The sequence below is a fragment of the Aquarana catesbeiana genome, linkage group LG06 (assembly GCF_042186555.1).
Source record: "Aquarana catesbeiana isolate 2022-GZ linkage group LG06, ASM4218655v1, whole genome shotgun sequence".
NCBI lineage: Eukaryota > Metazoa > Chordata > Amphibia > Anura > Ranidae > Aquarana > Aquarana catesbeiana.
This window is the reverse complement of record NC_133329.1, coordinates 182,641,071-182,665,756: the sequence shown is the minus strand read 5'-3', so window position 1 is coordinate 182,665,756 and position 24,686 is coordinate 182,641,071. Positions and strand designations below refer to the sequence as shown.

Below are 24,686 nucleotides of genomic sequence, written 5' to 3'. Positions count from 1 at the left end.
ATGGATTGGGTTGGAGTTTGAAGTGCTAATCTCCAGCCAGCGATCTGTTGTCAGTCCAGCTGAAAGGATAAGGTGCAGACGGTATAGAACAGGAACGTGACATTTGTAAAACAAGTGGATATCTAGGGCAGTTTAGTATAGGGCAGTACTATAACTCTGCCGGAAAAAAACCCCAAAACTTTCTTCTCATCTCGTATGCCATTGCTGCCTGTGCGTGCTGAAGAGGAGTGAAATAAGGGGATATTGTGCTGCTCACGTTTAAAGCACATCCCTTGTCATCTTTTGGAAATGCTCCCTCTTTGCTCATGACCATGTCATCCCTCCCTCAGTCTCAACTCCTCCTATATGTATTCCTCCCCCTTCCTTTCTCCTCCTCTCTTCTCTCCCTATCCCCCCTCTCTCCTTCTCTCCCTCTCCCTCTCTCTCTCTCTCTCTCTCTCTCTCTCTCTGCACTACTCCAATAGTCCAGAATCCCCTTTGCTCTTCTCGATTCCACAAGTGCAGATGAGTTAGTGCTGCTGGTGGAGATTACTACAAGGAGAAGAAGAATCATCACACCTCATTGGTGGTGACTGCAGTGATCACATCTAGTAGATGGTGGACCTGGACTGATGGGCTGAGCCTTCCTGCCTCCTGCTCTTCATGGTTGTATTGTTCCACTTTGGATCTTCCATATCAGTACAGAGGAAAAAAGCTACTTATCATGAAAGGGATTAGTGTAATCATCTACTACTTGCTAGCGGATATTTTGACTTTCCTGTGTTGTGCCCAGGTGAAAGGTGGACCTCACTTTGGGAACACCGAAGTGGTTTCCGACGTCAACCTGTCCAACCCTGGAGATCTGGAGTCATCGGAACCCCCCCAGATAGCTGAGGGTTGCAGGGGCTATTTCGATGTCATGGGGCAATGGGACCCTCCATTTAACTGCAGCTCCGGAGATTTCCTCTACTGCTGTGGTACTTGTGGCTTTAGGTACTGTTGTAAGTTCAATGAGGCCAAACTGGATCAGAGCATCTGCACCAACTACGACAGACCTATTTGGCTGCAGCCGGGGAAGACCCCGCCAAAGATCGACGATCCCCTGCACGACCCGACCAGGGATAAAACCAATTTGATCGTCTACATCATTTGTGGAGTTGTAGCCGTCATGGTTCTGGTTGGGATATTCACCAAACTTGGGCTGGAGAAAGCGCAGAGACCTCAGAGGGAAAACATGTCAAGGTTGGTCGCCCTTAACCCATTCTTTATTAGGTCAACTGTTCCTCTTTTTTTTTTTTTTTTTTTTTTTTTTTTTTTTTTTAGCGATGGATCCTGCGCAGTTCATAGCCTGACATTGGCCGTGTTCAGCACTTGTCGCTGTCCACTACTTACTACAGGGCTCAGCTGGCGGAGGTTGGACAAGTCAGTATTGTTGGCTGTGATGTGACAAAGGTTTGCTAGCACACACACCACATGGAAAAAGAAATCTGCCATTCAGGAATCATGGTGTGGTGTCAAGGTGTGATCAGGGCTATTTCGCGAGTGCTACACCTCTACATAGAAAATATTATTTTCTCCTAGTTGAACTGTGATATAAACAAATATACCACCCACACAGCAGCTGCAGAGATCGTCTCTTTTGCAGCCGCGGATATCTGGTTCAGTTGTATCTTGTACGTGTTATGGAATTGGAGTGTGCAGTCGTGCTGGTGTTAGGATCCACCTGCTATATGTGTACATCCAGGGTACATTGGCTGCTCGGTGTATATGTGTACATCTAGGGTACACTGGATGCTCGGTGTATATGTGTACATCTAGGGTACACTGGCTGCTCGATGAATATGTGTATATCTAGTGTACATTGGCTGTTAGGTGTATATGTGTTCATGTAGGGTACACTGGCTGCTCGGTGTTATGTGTACATCTAGGGTACACTGACTGTTCGGTGTTATGTGTACATCTAGGGTACACTGCCATCATTTATACACAATTGGCTAGTGTTACCATGCACTACCTTTATCATTGCTCCATTATTAGCTGTGCTAGAGGAAAGGTGTGTGTGTGTGTTTTACATTTTCTAGGTTATCCTTTGTGTGTGTGTTTGCACATCTTTCTAGGTTATCCTTGTGCTGGGTAATTACCACAGAAGGGGGTGGAGGAGTAAAAAGTGGAACACAGAAATAAGGAAGTGCAATGCATGCCTTAATAGAGATTCAGGGAAATGACTGCTGAATAGCTGTAAAAGAAAGCTTAACCATCATAGATACACGAACAGCCACTGAAAAGGTCTTCTTCAAGCACAAAGGAAGAGAATCAGAAACTAAGGCAGAGATCTGTGTGGGCATTGGGCACGGTGACAGTATGGGACAAAAGCCCGTTTTTCACATCATCTTAAAATTCAGATCGTGTCAGCTTCTGTGTGAATACATAACGTATTTTTAACTTCTCTGTTCTCTATGAATCATTATGCTAATCTTAACCACTAGATAACAGATGGAAAAATGTGGCTGGAGATAAAAGGGTTTGACTCTTATTGAACTGAAATTATCTATCTATCTATCTATCTATCTATCTATCTATCTATCTATCTATCTATCTATCTATCTATCTATCTATCTATCTATCTATCTATCTATCTTTGTGCTTCCCTGTCTGCTTTTTCTATTGATCATTTTTATTTATGAATATGTATTACTATAAATATATGGGCCATGTCACACTAGCGATTTCGTCGCTATTGGCAATTTGCCAGCAACGGGAGAGCACTCATCTGCTCCTACAGCATTGCTCTCCCGCTGACTGTACCAGTTAGGTGTTGCCCTATCGCTGCTCCCTTTCTGGCAAGATTCTGCATGGCCCTATGTCAGATTACCCCAATGGCACATTATAATATATCTAGAAGGACATTTCATGGACTAAGGTGTGCTTCACTGCCATATTTAAGCAATCATAATCATTGTCATCATCATCACTACCATCACAGTCATCACAATATAATCCAGGAAATCATACACAATATATGATTACACAATACAAAGGACAACATATTTATAGAAATGGCATGGTATACATTGGCCCTTAGCAATCAAATGCCACTTTTCTTCAGTTTAAAATAGTCAGCATTTTAAATAATGACTTCTGATTGGTTACCCCTGGTACCTGCACTATGCATGTTGTGTTTGTCCCTGTTATGTTAGGGCCCTAGTGGACATACAAGTAAAAGAATACACTGCGTAATATGTAAACATACAGAAGGCTAGTACAATACTACATGCGATTAGATGGCTGCTTGCAGTATATATCCTACTTTCTCCTGGTCCATATGTGTTTGTATAAAAACTGTAATTTAATTATTTCACTTTATTGCAGATGTGCATTGTCTGTATGTCGTTTTTCTATTTTACATCAATTAAAACAGATTTATTGATTTTTCTTTTAAACTGTTTTTCTGCTGTCTTCTGGGAATTTATTCCCTTTAAGACATTTTGATGAATGCCTTTGCTTTTCAGTCAGTTACCAGTCACAGCACTGCAGAGGAGATGGATTGGAATAAATAGCTTATCTGTAGCAGGGACAAAATAAAAAAGAGGATTTACAAAGTGCCAAAGAAGGAAACATTCTTTTTTATAACTCTCATAATTGAAAAAAGTATTTGTATGTCATAGGGGAATGACCAATGAGAAAAGTATAGTATAGCAATTAGTTAGCAATCATTTTTAACTGGCTGGCCAACATTAGAAAAAGGTGATGTCTGACTGGTTGTTGTGAATTGTTGTGATTTGTTTTTTTGCACAGGTTTTTTAGTAAGGATTAAAATCCTATATAGTTAATAGAACACCGTGATAAACTACAGTATAAAAAAATGAAATCTTAATTTTAATAATTATTCGGAAAAGTAACTGTAAGGAGTTAACAATAATGTAAGCAAGTCTGCAATTACAGCGTGCCTTTGTGGATGAACACCAAATAGAGTGACATCAAAGGGGAAAGAGCCGTCCGCCTGATTAATGATTATTGCAAATTTGGAAATTCAACTACTATTTTGGGAACTTGAACCATGAATTATTATGAACTATGGAAAATGTGAGACAAAAGGTGGAAGAAATGATTAATTGCAGTGTAGTAAGGGAATAGGGTAGAAGAGTTTATTTATTTTGAAAATTAAAAATTAAAAAAATATGTTTTAATACACAAGTATTTTGCCATCAAAGAGCATGTTTTATTGAAAATCATCTAAATTTGTTAGGGCCTATTTTTTTTTTACACCCAGTTAAGTAATGTGCATCACTGGCTGAAAACGGGTGATTGGTTACAAAGAAAAAAAGACACTGTTTACATACTGTTATCAGGGATGGCTAGAGAAGGTAAACTAAGTGTAATATTCACAATCTAATTCAATATTTTTTATTAATACCTTGCTCCCTGGAGTTTGTCTTAAACAAGTAGTGTTCAATTACTAATTAATGCAATAAGCAGATTTTATATAAATTTATTACATGGGGTCTGCCAATGCTACCATAACATCAATACATAAACTGTGACACACAGGCAAAATTAGCAGATTAATGACATAATCAGATGATTGGTATTATTAAACAAATCAATTCTGAGATTTTTTTACACAATGCTAAGCAGATCAAATGTATTTTCACTGTTGAAGAAAAAGCTAAAAAAATAGATTTCCATATATGTCTGGAAACAAAATGAGTAACAAGTTTTATATGGAGTAGATTTAATACTTTACATGTATTAGTGATAATAAGCTAATTTTGACCAAACTCCTCTAGCTAGCGTCAAAACATCTGCTGGCTGTTTGTAGGTTGAAATAGTCATGGTTCACAGTTTCAAAATTGATAAGTTATGAAAAAATGTGAGCATAGAGCTGACTGACAGATTACAGTCTTAAAGCACATAGCTGCATACAATGGACCCAATTCTCTAGAAATGTAACCCTTTTTCTGCCAATTAGTGAACCTTTCATCATCTGCATTCTCTTCTAATATAAGCTCACGGTAGCTTTAGGGTCCATGAACTTATAACACAAGATTTAGAGTCTGCTGATTAAATGAAAAGCTGCCAGATTAAATGAATCAAAGCCATTCATTAAAAATGTCACTCATTACTGCTCCACAGTGTTCTCTGCCTGTCATTGATCCTTGCCACTGTAGCATTCTCTTTACCCCCCCCCCCCCCCCCTTACACACACACGCACACACAGACACATCCACCTGTCCTGTCAGTGAAATGTAGTTGCACAGTGGGCAGTATCATGTGTTTCAAAATGGTTAGCAGGGGATTGGTAAACTTACTATATCTCTCCTGTTTACCAAAGCCTTAAATAAGCACACAAGTGCTCACTAGTGTTGTTTCATAATTGTAAGGATAGTAAACCGGAATGTTTACTATCTTTTAAAGTGGTTGTAAACCTAGTTACACCACTTGTACCTACAGGTAGGCCTATAATAAGGCTTGCCTGTAGGTACTGTAATATATTTACCATATATGTCATTGACGCATGCGCACTGAAGAAATGGGCCACTCATGCTATTTATTCAGTAGTCGTGCCATGACCGGCGGCTCCCAAGAGGGAGTGACATCATCACGGGTCCGGCCAATCAGCGCCAGAGCCTGCAAACCCGGAAATAACTCCGGGAGACATGTCGCCGGTCACAGCGGTGTGCGGGGCCGCTGCAACAGCTTCAATCTAAGGTAAGTATTTCAGAATGAGCTAGTATGTGATGCATACTAGTTTATTATCCCTTTGTTTTACAGGGTTTTTTTTTTTTTTGGGTTTACAACCACTTTAAGTTTGTTAATGAACACAGAAGAGCTCGGTGCTAAGCACTTCCATGTTCAGTGTTAGTTGTAAGGGCTGCAGAGGAGAAGATCTCTGTGTCCTCAAGCTCTTTAACTAAAAAGTAAAACATTACTCTTGATATCTACTTAAAGTCCCTGGTAACAGTAATGCAAAATAAATAAAAACTGTAAAAAAAAAAAAAGACAGAATTAAAAAAAAAAGACAGAATTAACCCTCCCCTTACACACATATGCGTGCACACACAACATAAAGGCGCACTACATACTTTGTGGTAATGCATATTACATGTGTTGGTGCACTCTGATGTACCAATAATGGCCCATTCACACCAGCAGCTAAACGTTATGGTACTCAAAACATACATTTTGGTGTGCACTGTGCACCCACGCTGCATTTTTTTTAAAACTATGTATATGAACTATTTGCACAGCAGTGCATTGCAACATTGCTATGTTATGATAAAATATATACCTGTATCATTTTATTGCAACACACACCAATACAGCAAACGCAGTACTGTGGATTTTACCTTTTATTTTTTGTTTTTACACTGTTTACACTGTTTTTTTAAACAAAATGTGTCACTTTTATTCCTATTACAAGGAATGTAAACATCCCTTGTAATAGAAAAAAAGCATTAAAGGACCTCTTAAATATGAGATCTGGGTCAAAAAGACCTCAGATCTCATATTTAGAATAAAATGCAATAAAAAAAAAAATTGTCATTTAAAAAAATGATTTTAAAAAAATGGCCCTTTAAGAGCTATGGGCGGAAGTGACGTTTTGACATCTCTTCTGCCCTGCAATGTCATGGAGAAGGGTGGGGGCCATCTTCCCCTCACTTGTCTCAATGCTCATGCACAGAGTGGACCGAATCGCCTCCGCCGCTGCCAACGGCACCGGTAAGCGGCAGAAGGCATCGGAGTGCAGCGGGACCCAATGCTGCATCTGTCCCCTGCCACCTTTAAGACTGAGAATCGATCAAAAACTACTCGCTCAATTCTCAGTCTTCAGTGAGCAGATAGTGGTGACTGTCAGTCACCAGCTCTCTGCTATGCCCCTCCAGCACTCAGTGGAGCACTGGGCTGTGGAAGGTGTGGGAGCAGCTAGCTCAGTCTCTCAGCAGTGTGCTGAGAGCCTGAGCCAGCTGCCGGTCAGATATCTGGGTGGACCCAATAGAGTATGAACTGGCTGAGTGATGTCAGCTGACAGTGGACTTTAGCCCTCTGTCAGCTGATTACGGGTCACAGGAGTGCAGTACTAAGTGCACCCCTGTGACTTATAGGAGAAGTAGGGCCAAAAGAGCTGTGGCCATACTTCTCCTTTAATTCACATGCTAAGAGTAAAATAAAATGTATAAAGTGCCCATCTTAAATTAATTACATACATTATTTTTCAAGATTCAATATTAAAGCTTCAAAGAAGCTTTATAGAAGGAAACACCTTTAGGCTGGCTTCACACATGTCCCATGTGAATTGTATGTCCATTTTCACTGCAAATAAAAAAAGCATGTGTTCAGTAGTTCAGGTGCCTTTTTGATGCAGTTCTGATACGAATTTGCAAGGCTTGGGACCAGATGTTTTTCACAGTGTGATTTCAGTGCTGGCCAATACATAGTAGATAAAGGGTATCAACTACTGTAATAGGAGAGCAATCTGTGCTGAAATCCTGAACTGAGTCCTAAACTTAATCCTGAACAGAAAGAAACTCAATCAAGTAATTGCCAGACCATTGTTCCTAATTTTTACTGACAGTCTACTGACTGGAATGGTACCAGCTGATTGGAGAAAAGCCAACGTACAACCTGGAGGATGGGATTAACAGTTCAATCTCTGTATTTGCGGATGATACTAAGCTAAGCAGGGTAATAACTTCTCCGCAGGATGTGGAAACCTTGCAAGTCGATCTGGACAAATTAATGGGATGGGCAACTACATGGCAAATTAATTTTAATGTGGAAAAATGTAAAATAATGCATTTGGGTGGCAAAAATATGAATGCAATCTACTCACTGGGGGGAGAACCTCTGGGTGAATCAAAGATGGAAAAGGACCTGGGGGTCCTAGTAGATGATAGGCTTAGAAATGGCATGCAATGCCAAGCTGCTGCTAACAAACCAAACAGAATATTGGCATGCATTAAAAGGGGATTAACTCAAGAGATAAAGCAATAATTCTCCCGCTCTACAAGACTATGGTCCAGCCTCACCTGGAGTATGCTGTCCAGTTCTGGGCTCCAGTCCTCAGGAAGGATGTGCTGGAAAGGGAGCAAGTACAGAGAAGGGCAACAAAGCTAATAAAGGGACTGGAGGACATTAGTTATGAAGAAAGGTTACAAGCACTGAACTTATTCTTTCTGGAGTAGAGACACTTGAAAGGGGATATGATTTCAATTTACAAATACCATACTGGTGACCCCACAATAGGGATAAAACTTTTCCACAGAAGGGAGTTTAACCACTTCAGCCCTGGAAGATTTGGCTGCTGAATGACCGGGACATTTTTTGCTTTTCGGCACTGACAATTGCGCGGTTGTGCGACGCTGCACCCAAACAAAATTGATGTCCTTTTTTTCCCACAAACAGAGCTTTCTTTTGGTGGTATATTATCACCTCTGTGGTCTTTATTTGTTGCGCTACAAACGAAAAAATAGAGTGACAATTTTGAAAAAAACGCAATGGGGGTTATTTACTAAAGGAAAATCCACTTTGCACTGCAAGTGCACTTGGAAGAAAAGTCGCTGAAGATCCGAGGGGGACATGCAAGGAAAATAAAAAACAGCATTTTAGCTTGCACATGATTGGGTGATAAAATCAGCAGAGCTTTCACTCATTTCAGATCTACCCCTTAGATTTAGAGCGACTGCACTTCCAAGTGCACTTTCAGTGCACTTTCAAGTGCACTTGCAGTGCAAAGTGGATCTGCCTTTCGTAAATAACCCCCAATATTTTGTACTTTTTGCTATAATAAATACCCCCATTTTTTTAAAAATAGCTAATTTTTTCTCAGTTTAGGCTGATATGTATTCTTCTACATATTTTTGGTAAAAAAACAAAATAAGCATATATTGATTGGTTTGCGCAAAAGTTATAGCGTCTACAAAATAGGGGATAGCTTTATAGCATTTTTATTTATTTATTTTTTACTAGTAATGGCGGCAATCTACGATTTTTATCTTGACTGCGACATTATGGCGGACACATCGGACAATTATGACACATTTTTGGGACCATTGGCATTTATACAGCGATCAGTGCTATAAAAATGCATTGATTACTGGAAAAATGTCACTGGCAGTGAAGGGGTTAAGACTAGGGGGCAATCAAGGGGTTAACTGTGTTCCCTGGGAGGTGATTCTAACTGAAGGGGGAGGGGACTGACTAGAGGAAGTGACGGATCGTGGTTCCTAGCTAATAGTAACACACGATCTGTCACTCCTCTCAGAACAGAACAGGGAAGTGTGTGTTTAAAATTTGGCATGGAGTTCCCCCTCAAGATTCATACCAAACACAGTGCCTGGTATTGGTGGGGATCCAAGTCGGATACCCGTTCATTGAAAGTTGGACGTATGTCGGCTTCAAGTCACAGGGCAAAGTCGGATCCAAAGTAGGACGGCTGTCGTATCGCACCAGTGTGAACCCGGCCTTAACCTTAAACTGCGTAGAGGGTTATTTACTGGAAGAGTGGCAAGGATATGGAATTCCCTTCCACAGACGGTGGTTTCAGTGGGGAGCATCGAAAGTTTTTCTTTTTTTTTGTCTTTTTTCAACCTCACCTACTATGTAACTATATGTAACATGTGCAATTCAGAAGCATTCCCATAGAACTTAATTCGCCTGGAATTCGCACCTGAACTGCACAGCAGTGCTCTGAAAATGCACAGGACCCCTTTTAAATTTGCACTGCGAATGCACCGCATACATGTGAACAGCTTCAATGGAAATCAATGTTATTTCACGTCATGAAAATCAGATGCAGTTCAAAGACTTATACAATTAAGTTATTTTCTTGCTTTTTAAAAATGTGTACCTAATTTTCTCATACTTTACCATTATGTGTCAGATATAATTTGACGTTAGTAAAAAAAAGATAAGCTATTGTACACCCAAATCAAAGCATCAGTGCAGAAGGGAGTTATTTACATAAATAAGGGTGCTGAAACCATATATTGGGACATGGTTTTCCTCAAGAAAGACCCAGGAATAATTCTCTATAAATAAACAATAGGCACAAGATTTCCCCACAGTTCCTCTATCTAGACAAAGGCAAATTCTGTGCTATAAGCATTATACACATTTTCATTAGAACAGGCAGGAGATCCAGGCTAAACGTACAGCTATTTACAAGCATGGGGGTTGATTTACTAGGGGAAAATACACTTTGCACTACAAGTGCACTGAAAGTGCACTTGTAAGTGCAGTCGCTGTAGATCGCTGTAGATCTGAGGGGAAGATCTGAAATGAGGTGACTTGCATGTCCCCCTCCGACCTACAGCGATTGCACTTCCAAGTGCACTTTCAGTGCAATTTTCAAGTGCACTTTGCAATTGTAGTTTGCACTTGCAGTGCAAAGTGGATTTGCCTTTAGTAAATAACCCCCATAGTGACACATAGGGGGTTATTTACGAAAGGCAAATCCACTTTGCACTACAAGTGCAAACTACAATTGCAAAGTGCACTTGAAAATTGCACTGAAAGTGCACTTGGAAGTGCAATCGCTGTAGGTCGGAGGGGGACATGCAAGGAAAACAAAAAACAGCATTTAGCTTACACATGATTGGATAATAAAATCAGCAGAGCTTCCCCTCATTTCAGATCTACCCCTCAGATTTACAGCGACTGCACTTCCAACTGCACTTTCAGTGCAATTTCAAGTGCACTTTGCACTTGTAGTATGCACTTGTAGTGCAAAGTGGATTTGCCTTTTGTAAATAACCCCCATAGATAGATACTAGAATCTGATGCTGAATCTCACTTCAGAGAGAGGTTTTTACTCCAAAAGGTTGTGGCTCACACCTCCACATGATCTTGGGTGTCAGCATGCCAGGTGAAAAGTTTTTCTGGTAGCTATTTGTATCTATGTTTGTTAATTGCGGCACGTTTATCTTGGAACTCCTCCCTTTTTTAATGTCCTTGTCTTTGTCTTTGTGTAGATAGAGGAACTTTGGGGAGATCTTGTACATGTACGCTGATGTACTGTTCAAGCTTAACTCCACATTTGTTGATAAAAAAAAACATTCCCCTTTGGGTGATCTATGTACATTACAAGGATTTTAACAAACTTTGTTGTAGATTCCTACCTTTTGTTATTCTGAAAAAATCCTTGTGTACTTGTCTTTGTCCATGTGGTAAGTGAATCTAATGTACTGGTTTCATAACTATCAATCAGCTGCGGCACCTGCTGGGCTCTAATGAGGAAAATTGCAGGGTCTGCATCCCTTTAGACATGATTTTCTACAGGGAGTACCTCACCAAAAATGACATTTTTGTTGCAGGGGATGCCTGAAATCTGACTTGTATCTTAGTGCCGACTTCTGGGGAAATCAGTGAGCCAATCATGCAAGCAAGAAATTATGTTTCTGGGGGCATTCTGTACACATTCTGTGCCTGAAATCTGACTTGTATCTTAGTGCCGACTTCTAGGGAAATCAGTGAGCCAATCACGCAAGCAAGAAATTATGTTTCCGGGGGCATTCTGTACACAATCTGTGTACAGAACAACTTCAGTTAGCCATAGTGCATTGCATTTTACAGAAAATTACAGAGCTGCAGATTGAAAAGGAAAGGTCATTTTTAATAACATTCAGTTACAATATGATTTTAATTTTATATGCTACTGTATATTGTTTTTTTTTTTATTTATTTGGAATTTTTTTCCCCACGAACGTGGAGTTACCCTTTAAGTCTCTATATGATGCTTTCTTTCATATATATATGAAAATCAAAATGTTAGCTACTTCAAGTGCTGCCTAGTATTTATTTATACATATAATTTGATGTCCCCATTAAGCAAAGTATTTTCTAGTTAACCGTGCACATTTATAGAATGATATATACAGTCATGTGAAAAAGTATGTACATCCAAAGAAAGTTGTGGAATTGTTTTCCATTTATTTTAACAAAGAAAATATGATATCCTTCTTTAAACAGCGTCTACATATAAGGGGGATATATTTGAATAAATGGTACATAAAATTGACATATCCTTTCTCATAATTCAAAATGCAGTTCTGCCACATGGAAAATGTAATTACACTCCAATTTTACCACTGCTTCAGATCTATGAATGTAGAATCAGGTGTTACAGATTAGGTGCCAATAATTAGAACCTCCTTGGGGGGAAAGCAGGTGAAATTGGTTTAATTTAAATCTCAGATATCTAGATTCTAGTATTGACATGTAAAGTGCTATCATGCAATGATCAAAAGAGTTCTCCAAGGCCCTCAGAAAGATGGTTTTTGATGTCTATGAGTTTGGCAAGAAATTTAAAAGGATTGCCACATAATTTGAAATCAGTCATTTCACGGTGCAGAAAATAGTCTACAGGTGCTGTAGGTTTTTTAAAGAACTGCTTATTTGTCCAGGGCTGGCTGGTCCAGCAAATTCAGCCCAATATGTTATGGTCTGATGCTATAATAAGCCTCCAAAAACCCTGAAATTTAATTGCAGGATCTGCAGGTTTGCTTGAAACAATTAGTGTCAAAGTGCATGCATATACCGTACAATAAAAAGGTAGTGCACCAATTTATCCTGCATTGGAGGTGTGCCAAGAAAAAAACCTGTAGAAAAAATAAATACAAGAGCAAGACTACAGTTTGTCATAAACACAGATAAAGATCAAGCCTTCTGGAACAATGTGCCATGGACTAATCAAGTCAGCTATGAATTCTGCATCATATCAAAGTGTGCTTTGTGAGAATGTGAGGCCATCTGTCTGATGGTTGAACTGGAAATAAATATTTTAACACAATAATGATCTGAAGCACACTAGTAAATCCACCAAGAAATTACTCAAAAAGAAGAAATTGAGGCTTAAGGATTGGCCTAATCAAAGCTCTGAATTTAAATCCCATTGATTTGTTTTGTTGAAATGGGCAGTTCATGCAAGAAACCTTAAAAATCTTGCAACTGAAGGAATTTTGTCTTTAGAAGTTGAGAGTAGGAAGGAGCTGCAAAGCATGCAAGGAATGCAGGAAGGTGTGGAAAGAGATGACCAGCAGACTGGCAGCACTCAGAACATAATAGGAGATTTCTGAAGTACAGTAGGTTTATATTGGATTGTCAAAAATAACTGTTGTTTGTATTACTATAACAATGCTGATGTTATAGAATGAAAGTGCATAGTGTGACCATAGATTTTCTTTAAATCTTTCGCTGCCAGAGCTGTTTCTGCATTTTTTTTCCCACACATGTTTAAAAAAATCATTTTAGGCCTGAGGATTACGTAAAACCCCCAAACATTATATATCATCTGAAAGCAGACATCCCAGAGAATACATTATATTAGTGGTAGTTCCAATTTTTTGGTCACACAATATTGGTGCCATGGTTTACAAAACACAAAATTTCAGTAGAAAATACACTAATGCTAATTTTAGGACACATACCCAGTTCTTTGTTAAAATATAAAAGATGATGTTGTGCCGAGTAAATAGATACCCAACATATTCAGCCTTAAAGGCTAAGTTCACCTTTTTTTCCCTCTAAATTCCAGCTCCCCTATGTACCAATATAGCATTAATGTACTTATTTTGCAAAAATAAAACAGCTTTCCATTAATTCTACACAGGCTTACCTCACTCTCTTCATAGCTGTTTAAACACACTGGTCGATTACTTCTGCCTTACTTCCTGGTCAGACTTTAGGTCATGACACAGGAACTTAGCCTTTAAAATTGTGTATGCATGTGAAACAGTGACAAACTTTTCTACTTTATATAAGCACTATATAAGCCCCTACAGGTTATCAGTTTATAGTTAACCAGTAATAATGAGCCTAGAATGATTGCTCTTACTCTGGTTTGTGTGCTGATATGTAACATATCATAGAAATCAACCTTTTTGTGCCTAGGTGCCACGATATGCATTTACGTTTATACATGCATGTATGTGCTGGTCGCAAAACATTTTTTAGGGGGAATTTGAAGTGCTTGGATGTAACTTTAATTTTGTACAGTTTCTTTTAACTTTTTTTTTTACTAAACTTTTTTTCATCACATAGGGGACAAAAATTCCCCTATGTGATGCATTTGTTTGGTTACAGGTTTTCTTCAAAGAGAAATCAGGGGGTCTAAAAAATGCCTGATATTTCACTTGTTCTCTAATGAAAGTAATGCAGTACAGATAATGCAACTAATGCAGATCACATTGAACTAGTTTCTTCCCCTTCCATACTGGCTGGGAAAAGTGACAACATGACCAGAAGTGATGTTTTGCTTCTGAGTCAGTAACAGGAAGGGGAGATCAGTGAATGGACGTTCGCTGATTTCCCTCCCCTCGACCCGGCAGCACCCACCATGGTGGGTCATAGCCTACCGATGGGCATGTGGAGCCGGGCAAACATGGCGGAGGGGGGGGCTAAAGTAATGAGGATGTGAGGAAGCCATCCAGCAGCTGCTGAACTGCTGGATGGCTTTCATTGGATGCCTGATAGTTAGCTTGTCAGATATACTGTACACACTCCTAGCAGCTGAGGAAGTATGTGTAAGCCCCCAAAAGCCACAACATATGGCATACATCAGTGGCAATAAAATAGCTAAAGAGTGACAGAGTGACTACAACATGCCACTTTGGCACAATGTAAATTATACTGCAGTGTGAGAAAAATTAATCATACAACTTTTTTCTCTCACCTATAGAAATATACATTGTTTACTTTTAAACTAGTGTTTGGATGGAAACTTAAAAAGGACAAAACCTTTTTCAGTTTGTCTCTTGTTGTGTGCGTCTTGTTTTGGAAATCTTAAATTTTTTTGTGCCAGAGATGCAAGTGTAGGTGAGAGGAAATCTCTATAAAGTTCACAAAATCCCCTCTTAGATGTGTTCTCCAGAACCAGTACCCCCATTGTAAGATTTCACCTTGTCCTTTGCTCTGGTGGCAACAATAAAATTATACATTTGCCATCACTACTGTTTCGGCAAATGTTGTCACCAGGAAAGAGGGAAATAATAAATTTACCTAGCAGCAACATGACCAACAATAAACCCTAATTCTATCCAAAACTAAAAAAAAAATAAGTAAAAAAAAAATAAAATAAAAAGGTTTCACTATAGATTCACTTTAATTGTGTAGAAGCAGTGCTTTTCAGTTTGACATGACATAACTTCTGTAGTAAATACTTATACCTGATATTAGCGTCTGTTAAATATATACACTGAGCAAAATTATAAACACAACACTTTTGTGTTAGCCCCTATTTATCATGAGCTGAACTCAAAGATCTACAACTTTTTCCATGTACACAAAAGACCTATTTCTCTCAAATATTGTTCACAAATCTGTCTAAATCTGTGTTAGTGAGCACTTCTCCTTTGCCAAGATAATCCATCCACCACACAGGTGTGGCATATGCAGATGCATGATTTTTGTACAGGTGTGCCTTAGGCTGGCCGCAATAAGGCCGGGTTTACACTGGTGCGACAAACGCTCCAACATTGGGAGCTCATGTCGCATGACGTGTGAAAATCAATGTTTCCCTATGGGAGCCATCTTAACTGGTCCGACACAAGTTGGTCCGACTTTGAAAATGCTCCCAGTACTACTTTGGTCCGACTTTGATCCTACTTCAGGCCATTTACAATCACTGAAGTCGGATCAAAGTCGGATCGCCGTCTTGCATGATCCGACTTTGGCATGCGACTTGTGCTCTGATGATCTTGAGGGAGAACTCCACGCCAAATTTTAAATAAAAAACCGGCATGGGTTCCCCCTCCAAGAGCATATCAGGCCCTTCAGTGTGATGTGGATTTTAAGGGGAACCCGATAAAAACAGCGTGGCGGTCCCCTCCAAATCCATACTAGACCCTTATCCGAGCACGCAGCCCGGGCCGGTCAGGAAAGGGGGTGGGGACGAGCGAGCGCCCCCCCCCTCCTGAACCATACCAGGCCACATGCCCTCAACATGGGCACTGCGCCCCCCCACCCCAAAGCACCTTGTCCCCATGTTGATGAGGACAATAGCCTCTTCCCGACAACCCTGGCCGTTGGTTGTCAGTGTCTGCGGGTGGGGGGCTTATCAGAATCCGGGAGCACCCTTTAATAAGGGGACCCCCAGATCCCGGGCCCCCACCCTATGTGAATGAGTATGGGGTATACCTCTACCCATTCACCTGGGGGAAAATAAGTGTCAATAAAAAAACACACTAGAACGTTTTTTAAAGTAAGGGAGCTCCGGGGGTCTCTTCCGACTTGGGGGGGTCTCTTCCGACTTCTCCACTCTCTCCGGCCTCTTCTCCCGGTCTCCGGTTCTTCTCCCACTCTCCGGCGTCTTCTGCCAGGCTCCTCCACTATCTTCTGCTCTTTTGCCCGCTCTTTTGCTAGCATTGGCCCGGTCTTCTATGTCGTCTTCTTCCCTCCGGTCTTCTTTCGATGTTGACACAACGCTCTCTCGATGTAATGCCGTGTGCGTGGCGCGCAAATGACTTATATAGGCATGGGGCGTAGTCACCAGGTGATGTCATCCATTGACCCTGCCCCTTATGACATCACTGCCCCATCATGCCCCGGGCGGTGACGTCATAAGGGGCGGGGTCACCGGATGACATCACCCAGTGATAACGCCCCATGCCTATATAAGTTGTTGCGTACCGTGCACACGGCATTACAGCGGGAGAGAGTGTTGTGTCAACATCGGAAGAAGAGAAGAGGGAAGAAGACGACGGAGAAGATTGGGCCAACGCTAGCAAGAGAGTGGCAAAAGAGCAGAAGATAGTGGAGGAGCCCGGCAGAAGACACCGGAGAGCGGAAGAAGAACCGGAGACCGGGAGAAGAGGTCGGAGAGAGCGGAGAAGTCGGAAGAGACCCCCCAAGTCGGAAGAGACCCCCAGAGATGCTTAATAAATTACTTTAAAAAACAGCCTAGTGTGTTTTTTTATTGACACTTTTTTCCCACCAGGTGAATGGGTAGGGGTATGATGTACCCCATACTCATTCACATAGGGTGGGGGGCTAGGATCTGGGGGCCCCCTTATTAAAGGGGGCTCCCGGATTCCGATAAGCCCCCCGCCCGCAGACCCCGACAACCAACAGCCAGGGTTGTCGGGAAGAGGCCCTTGTCCTCATCAATATGGGGACAAGGTGCTTTGGGGTGGGGGGCCACAGTGTGCCCCCCTGCCCCAAAGCACCCACTCCCCCATGGTGAGGGCATGCGGCCTGGTACGGTTCAGGAGGGGGGGCGCTCGCTCATCCCCACCCCCTTTCCTGACCAGCCAGGCTGCATGCTCGGATAAGGGTCTGGTATGGATTTTCGGGGGACCCCCACGCCGTTTTTTCGGCGTAGGGGTTCCCCTTAAAATCCATATTAGACCAAAGGGCCTAGTATGCTCTTGTAGGGGGAACCCATGCCGTTTTTTTATTTAAAATTTGGCATGGAGTTCCCCCCTCAACATTCATACCAAAAACAGTGCCTGGCATTGGCGGGGATCCAAGTCGGATCCCCGTTCATTGAAGTTGGACGCGTCTCTGACTTCAAGCAGCAGGGCAAAGTCGGATCCAAAGTAGAACGAGTGTCGTGTCGCACCACTGTAAACCCGGCCTAAAAGGCCACTCTAAAGTGTGCAGTTTTACTGTATTGAGGGGCTCACGGGGGTCCGAAAACCAGTCAGTATCATTTGCCTCATGCAGTGCAGCACATCTCCTTCACATAGAATTGATCAGGTTGTTGATTGTGGCCTGTGGAATGTTGGTCCATTCCTATTCAATGGCTGTGCGAAGTTTCTGGATATTGGCAGGAACTGGAACACGCTGTCGTATACACCAATCCAGAGCATCCCAAACATGCTCAATAGGTGACATGTCTGGTGAGTATGCTGGCCATGCAAGAACTGGGATGTTTTCAGCTTCCAGGAATTTTGTACAGATCCTTGCAATATGGGGCCGTGCATTATCATGCTGCAACATGAGGTGATGGTCATGGATGAATGGTACAACAGTGGGCCTCAGGATCTTGTCATGGTATCTCTGTGCATTCAAAATGGCATCAATAAAATGCACCTGTGTTCGTTGTCCATAGCATACGCCTGCCCATGCCATAACCCCACCGCCACCATGGGCCACTCGATCCACAACGTTGACATCAGCAAACCGCTTACCTACATGACGCCATACATGCTGTCTGCCATCTGTACAGTGAAAAATGGATTCATCCGTGAAGAGAACACCTCTCCAAAGTGACAGACGCCATTGAATGTGAGCATTTGCCCACTCAAGTCGGTTACGACTATGAACTGCAGTCAGGTCGAGACCCCAGTGAGGATGACGAGTATGCAGATGAGCTTCCTCGAGATGATTTCTGACAGTCTGTGCAGAAATTCTTTGGTTATGCAAACCGATTGTTGCAGCAGCTGTCCGGGTGGCGGTGAAGATGCTGGATGTGGAGGTCCTGGGCTGGTGTGGTTACATGTGGTCAGGTTGGATGTACTACCAAATTCTCTGAAATGCCTTTGGAGACGGCTTATGGTAGAGAAATTAACATTCAATTCAAGGGCAACAGCTCTGGTGGACATTCCTGCAGTCAGCATGTCAATTGCACGCTCCCTCAAAACTTGCGACATCTGTGGCATTGTGCTGTGTGATAAAACTGCACATTTTATAGTGAGCTTTTATTGTGGCCAGCCTAAGGCACACCTGTGCAATAATCATGCTGTCTAATCAGCATCTTGATATGCCACACCTTTCAGGTGGATGGATTATCTTGGCAAAGGAGAAGTGCTCACTAACACAGATTTAGACAGATTTGTGAACAATATTTGAGAGAAATAGGCCTTTTGTGAACATAGAAAAAGTCATAGATCTTTAAGTTCAGCTCATGATAAATAGGGGCAAACACAAAAATGTTGCGTTTATAATTTTGCTCAGTGTAATTGGATTTCTTAAATAGGTACCCATTCATACCTGTCACTCACAGATTACTCTAGTAGTGCATCTCTATGAATAGAGAAGAAAGTTGCATGTTAGTAGTACATACACATCAAAGAAGGTGACATGAACTGAAGGGTTCAACTCATGAGAGTTGATTTACTAAAGACAGGCTGTTCATTTTGCAAGGCAGTTTTCTTTTTGCAAGGGAATTTGAAAGGTGAAGCTCTGCTACTTCTATCAATCATTTGCAAGAATATATACAGTGGAACCTCGGATTATGAGCATAATCCGTTCCAGGATTATGCTTGTAATCCAATGTACTCGCATATCAAAGCTAGTTTTCCTATTGAAGTCAATGGAAACAAAAATAATTTGTTCTGCATTAACTTCAATGGGATGCAATACCGCATGCGCCCAAAGGCGGGGGGGCACTGGAGAGCCTCAGAAATGGCCGAAAAGGCCCGAGGGACACTTTGGCGGACCTCAGCAAACTTCGGAAAGACTCCGTTCACAAGCCTTTCCGAGGTTTGCCAAGGTCAGCCGAACTATCCTCTGGCTTTTCCGTGCATTTCCGAATGGCACCGATCGGCGACTTTCGGCTCTGCTCGGCTCCGGCGCCCCCCCACCTCAAGCCAAAAGCAGTACTGCACACCGCTTTTGGCCTGAATCCTGCTAGGTTGTGTTTTGTTGTTCTCTGCAATGTGAATTTTTACAGCATTCACTAATCTATTTCTTTTTGAGTGAACAGCTTATTTGCATTTACTAAGTCAAACTCATTGAGTATTTTTTTTTTGATGTTGCATGCCTAGGAAGTCCTTCCCCCAAGGAACAGTCTGGACAAGGAGATGATAAAGAGATCTCTAAAACCATAAGTATGTCCATAGTCTTTTGAGAAAGGAAACATTTTGTTTCTTCCATTACCAGCAATGAGGTAAATGGGTGAAATTCTCTGAAAGTATAATATAATATATATATATATATATATATATATATATATATATATATATATATATATATATGTATATATGTATATATATATATTATTACATATAATATATAATAATAGTATAATAAAGTATAATATCATGAAAGAATGATTAGTGATGCTCTTACATTCCTTTTAGAACACTGCAAAATGTGTTTATTTAGACAAATAACATACACAAGCTAGAGATTTAAATGAAAACTATCATATGGGGGTTGCAATTGCTGACCTCTTTCTGGAAATGCTAGTTTGCTTGTTGTCTATGCCTTCATTACCTTCGGAGTCACTCATTTGGAACAAACATACAGATCAGGCAAGCCAAAGAGAAGACAAAGATCTTTATTTTCATTGTTGTTTCAGGTCAGTAACTTAAAGCATTGAAGCAGAGGGTCAGCTTAACCCTTATTTTCTTGTGTTAAGATGAGCATTGACAACCTCCGTGTTTTTTTAAAGGAAAAGCATGCCCTACCACTGGCCACAGTAACTAATTAGATGTCATCTGTAATAATTCCAAAACAGTTTTAGAGTACTGGGAGTCCTGTGACCATTTAAAATATTTCTCATAGTAATTTAAAATTAATAGTCACTCATATATACTCAAATATTTAACACTGCCTAGACATGAGATATCCAAAATACAGTGATATGCAGATATGTACAGTGCTCAGGTAAAAATTACACTTCACAGCTGTGTATACATTGACCTAGCAGGAGTGTACAGCTTCCAAGTGCAATTCACCAAAATCACATTTCAATTGCATAGCAAATTCATGCATCTCTATCCCATTACTGCTATGTCTGATATGTACTGCTGGCATGTATGCAACGTGCTCCCTTCAAGCTGCCAGGAAATATGAGCATTAGTATCATAAAACAAGCCTTTTCCTTTTAAGCTACATCAGCCATAAATTTACTCATTAATGTGGAAGCAGTGGGAGTCAGACACTGGTGGGTCTTTAGCTGCCATTAGAGGTTTAACTTATTTACTCCATGCAAGTGCACACACTTTAGGCACAGTGTAAAACACAAGTCATTTTCGGCAACACTCATAAACAAATTAATGCAATAAAAGGATTCTAGGATACATGTCAGGAAACAGTTGTCATTGGGGACCTGTTTGAATTTCTATGATACTTGAATATTGATCCACTCAACCACAGCTGTTGGTATGTTATATCTGATGAATTATATTAGAAGGTTTCCGGCTGAAATTCCAATTGAAGATTTGCTAAGAACATTGATTAAGTCAGTGTCAATCAATGGTGTGTGTCCCTTACAGCTTTAAAGGCAGCAAAGGATCCTTTTGTAAAGATGCTTTAAATGACAGACTGATTGTGCTCTTGTTCTTCTGACAGTCTTTTTTAAAATAAATTGACATTTTTATTATGCACATTGTAGTTGAAATGTTACATAAACCTAGCCACTAGGGATGAGCTTCGTGTTCGAATCGAATGCATGTTCGACTCAAACATCGCCTGTTCGGTCATTCGCCGAATTACGAATGATATGGGCCGTTCGCGCCAAATTCGAGTGGCGCGTCATGGCCCATAATTTACTGCGGCATCGCAGTGCATTGCTGGCTGAATGATTGGCCAAGCATGCACTATGACCCGCATGCTTGGCCAATCACAGCGCCGTCTGTACAGAGAGCCGTAATTGGCCAAAGCCAGGGTGGCTTTGGCCAATTATGGCTCAGGGGGTTCAGTGCACGCCCCTCACTATATAAGGCCACCTGCACGGTGGCCCTGTGTAGAGTCTTTCAGCATTGAGAGAGAGATAGATAGACAGAGAGACAGTGTCATTTGACTTTAGTTAGATAGAGTAGGCAGGCAAGTCAGTTAGCTGCACTTACAGTGTATTGTGTATATATAAACATCCTAGGTGTTGTGTATATATATATATATATATATATATATATATATATATATATATATATATATATATATACACTGTATTCAGTTTAGCTAGATCCGTTCCTGTTATTCTTTTCCTACTACTGACAGGCAGGCAAGTGTTTTTACAGTATTTACAGCTACCTGAAGAAAATTGCTGGTGTTCTTCTGATCCTATTAGTCCTATTAGCTACAGTATTTACAGTTAGTGTAGTGCGTCCTCTGCACAGTGTGCACCTAAAGCTACCTGGAGACAATTGCTGGTGTTCTCATACTAATAATACTACAGGCAGGCAGTTGATTCTGCTAGCTGCAGTATCAGTATATATATATATATATATATATATATATATATACATCCCAGCTTTGTGCAGCTACATCTCACTGCAGGCCATTAGTATGTCTGGAAGGCCAACAAGGAGAGGCAGACAGTCACAAGCCAATAAAAGAGGGCAAGCAGGCTCTGTGTCTAGAGGCAACAGTGCTGGTTGTGGAGGCGGCGCATCCTCATCAGCACGTGGCTGTGGGACACGCTTGTCCTTTTTTTTGGCAGCTGGCCGTGTTGAGCCGCAACATGCGGAAGACTTGGTAGAGTGGATGACCAAGCTGTCCTCATCCTCCTCATCCTCTCTCACCCAGGCTCAGGGTACTTTGTCTGGCAAAACAGCTGCCAACGTGGCCTCTTCCCTCGGCTCAATGGCATCAGTCACTCCTTCCCTATCCCCACCATGTTCTCCTGAGGAGTCCCCCGAACTGTTTGACCACAGTGTTGGGTACATGCTCCAGGAGGATGCCCAGCGTTTTGAAGGCTCCGATGATGGTACCCAGTTAGAGGAAGGCAATAACGTGAGAATAGAGAGAGGGGGTGCCCAGAAAGGACAGCAATCTGGCAGTCATGTTTCCCCAGCTGCAGCATACTGCCAGCTTTGCTCCAGTGATGAGGAGGGGGGGATGATGAGGTCACTGACTCCACGTGGATGCCTGATAGGAGAGAGGAGGAGGAAGAGGCACATCACCAACGAGGCAGGATGCCCTCCAGGGGCCAGCTTAAGGGCAGCACACCGACTTCATCACACCACAGAGCTCCACATGTGCAGGGCACTGCTGTCTCTGCGTGTTATTCCAAAAGTTCTTTGGTGTGGGCCTTTTTTGAGATGAGTGCATCAGATCCCACCTCTCCTATTTGCAACATATGTCTCAAGCGTATCTCTCGTGGCCAAAACTTCTCCCGCTTGGGCACCACATGCTTGACCAGACATATGTCGATCTGCCATGCAGCTCGTTGGCTAAAGGCTAAAAGACCCACACCAAAGAACAAAGAGGACCTCTCCTTGCTCCTCATCAGCTGGGATCTCCAACCTCACTATACCTTCAGTCTTCTCTGAGACCTGCACTGAGAGGAATGAAGGTGTAGAATTAGGTGTGTCACAGCCAAGTACTTGGGGGCAGTCTGCTATCGGTACACCGACATCAGATTGTACCAGGCAAATTTCCCTGCCCCAGCTGCTGCACTGTTGAAAGAAGTTTGCTCCCAGCCATCCACATGCCCAGCGGTTGAATGCTAGCTTGGCTAGATTGCTAGCGCTTCAACTGTTGCCTTTTCAGTTGGTAGACTCTGCCCCCTTCCGTGAGTTTGTGGAATGTGCAGTTCCTCAGTGGCAGGTTCCCAAACGCCACTTTTTCTCACAGAAGGCGATTCTGGCTCTCTACCGGCATGTGGAAAGCAATGTCTTGGCCTCACTGGACAGGGCGGTCAGCGGTAAGGTGCATATTACCGCTGACTCATGGTCCAGCAGGCATGGACAGGGATGTTACCTATCTTTCACCACACACTGGGTGACTCTTCTGGCAGCTGGGAAGGATACAGGACAGGGTGCAGTAGTGTTGGAGGTTGTTCCGCCGCCACGCCTCCAAAATACTACTAGTGGTGATTCTGCCACACCTCTCTCCTCCACCCCCTCCTCTTCTTCTTCCTCCATGGCCTCTTCCTGTGCTGATTTGACTTCAGAGCCAGCGGTGCTCCGCAAGCGTTCAAGGGGCTACGCAAGCACGCAGGCCAAAAGATGCCATGCGGTGCTTGAGCTGGTGTGCTTGGGGGACAGGAGCCACACTGGGGCAGAGATTTTTGTCAGCTCTGCAGAGGCAGGTTCAGAGGTGGTTGACGCCATGCCAGCTTAAGGCAGGTATGGTGGTTTGTGACAATGGCACCAACCTCCTCTCTGCCCTCCGACAGGGACAACTGACTCATGTGCCCTGTTTGACTCATGTCCTTAACTTGGTGGTGCAGCAGTTCTTGGGCAGGTACCCGGGCTTACAGAATGTCCTGAGGCAGGCCAGGAAAGTCTGTGTGCATTTCTGCAGGTCATATAATGCCAGTGCTCAGCTGGCTGACCTCCAAAAGGAATTTAACCTGCCCAAAAACCGCCTAATCTGTGACATGCCCACCAGGTGGAACTCAACGTTGGCCATGCTGCAGCGGCTGCACACGCAGCAGAGGGCCATCAATGAGTACCTGTGCGACTATGGCACCAGGACAGGGTCAGGGAAGCTTGTTTTTTTTTCCCCACACTAGTGGGCCCTGATCAGGGATGCATGCACTGTCCTGTCACCATTTGAGGAGGCCACGAGGATGGTGAGCAGTGACAGTGGATGCATCAGTGACACTGTCCCCCTTGTCCACCTGTTGGAGCACACGCTGCGTGGAATAATGGACAGGGCACTTTAGGCAGAACAGAGGCAGGATGAGGAGGACTTCCTTAGCTCTCAAGTCCCCCTATATCCAGACAGTGTTCCTGCGTGCCCACCGATCACACAGGAAGAGGATGAGGAGGAGGAAGAGGAGGATTGTGTCAGCATGAAGGTGGAGCCTGGCACTCAGCATCAACAGCAGTCTTTAAGGGATGATTTACAGTCCCAAGAAACCCATGGACTTGTAC

The 24,686-nt window shown here is 42.3% G+C and overlaps 1 protein-coding gene across 1 annotated transcript in view; it reads left to right on the top strand.

The window, feature by feature from the left end:
• The first annotated feature begins 417 nt into the window (after nt 1-417).
• Nucleotides 418-24,686, top strand: part of SHISA9 (shisa family member 9) — a 1,737,042-nt gene continuing 1,712,773 nt past the window's right edge. Inside the window, exon 1 of the mRNA XM_073591159.1 lies at nt 418-1,221. Coding sequence (XP_073447260.1) covers nt 704-1,221 — 518 coding nt within the window. The 5' untranslated portion in view covers nt 418-703. The remainder of the gene's footprint in view (nt 1,222-24,686) is intronic.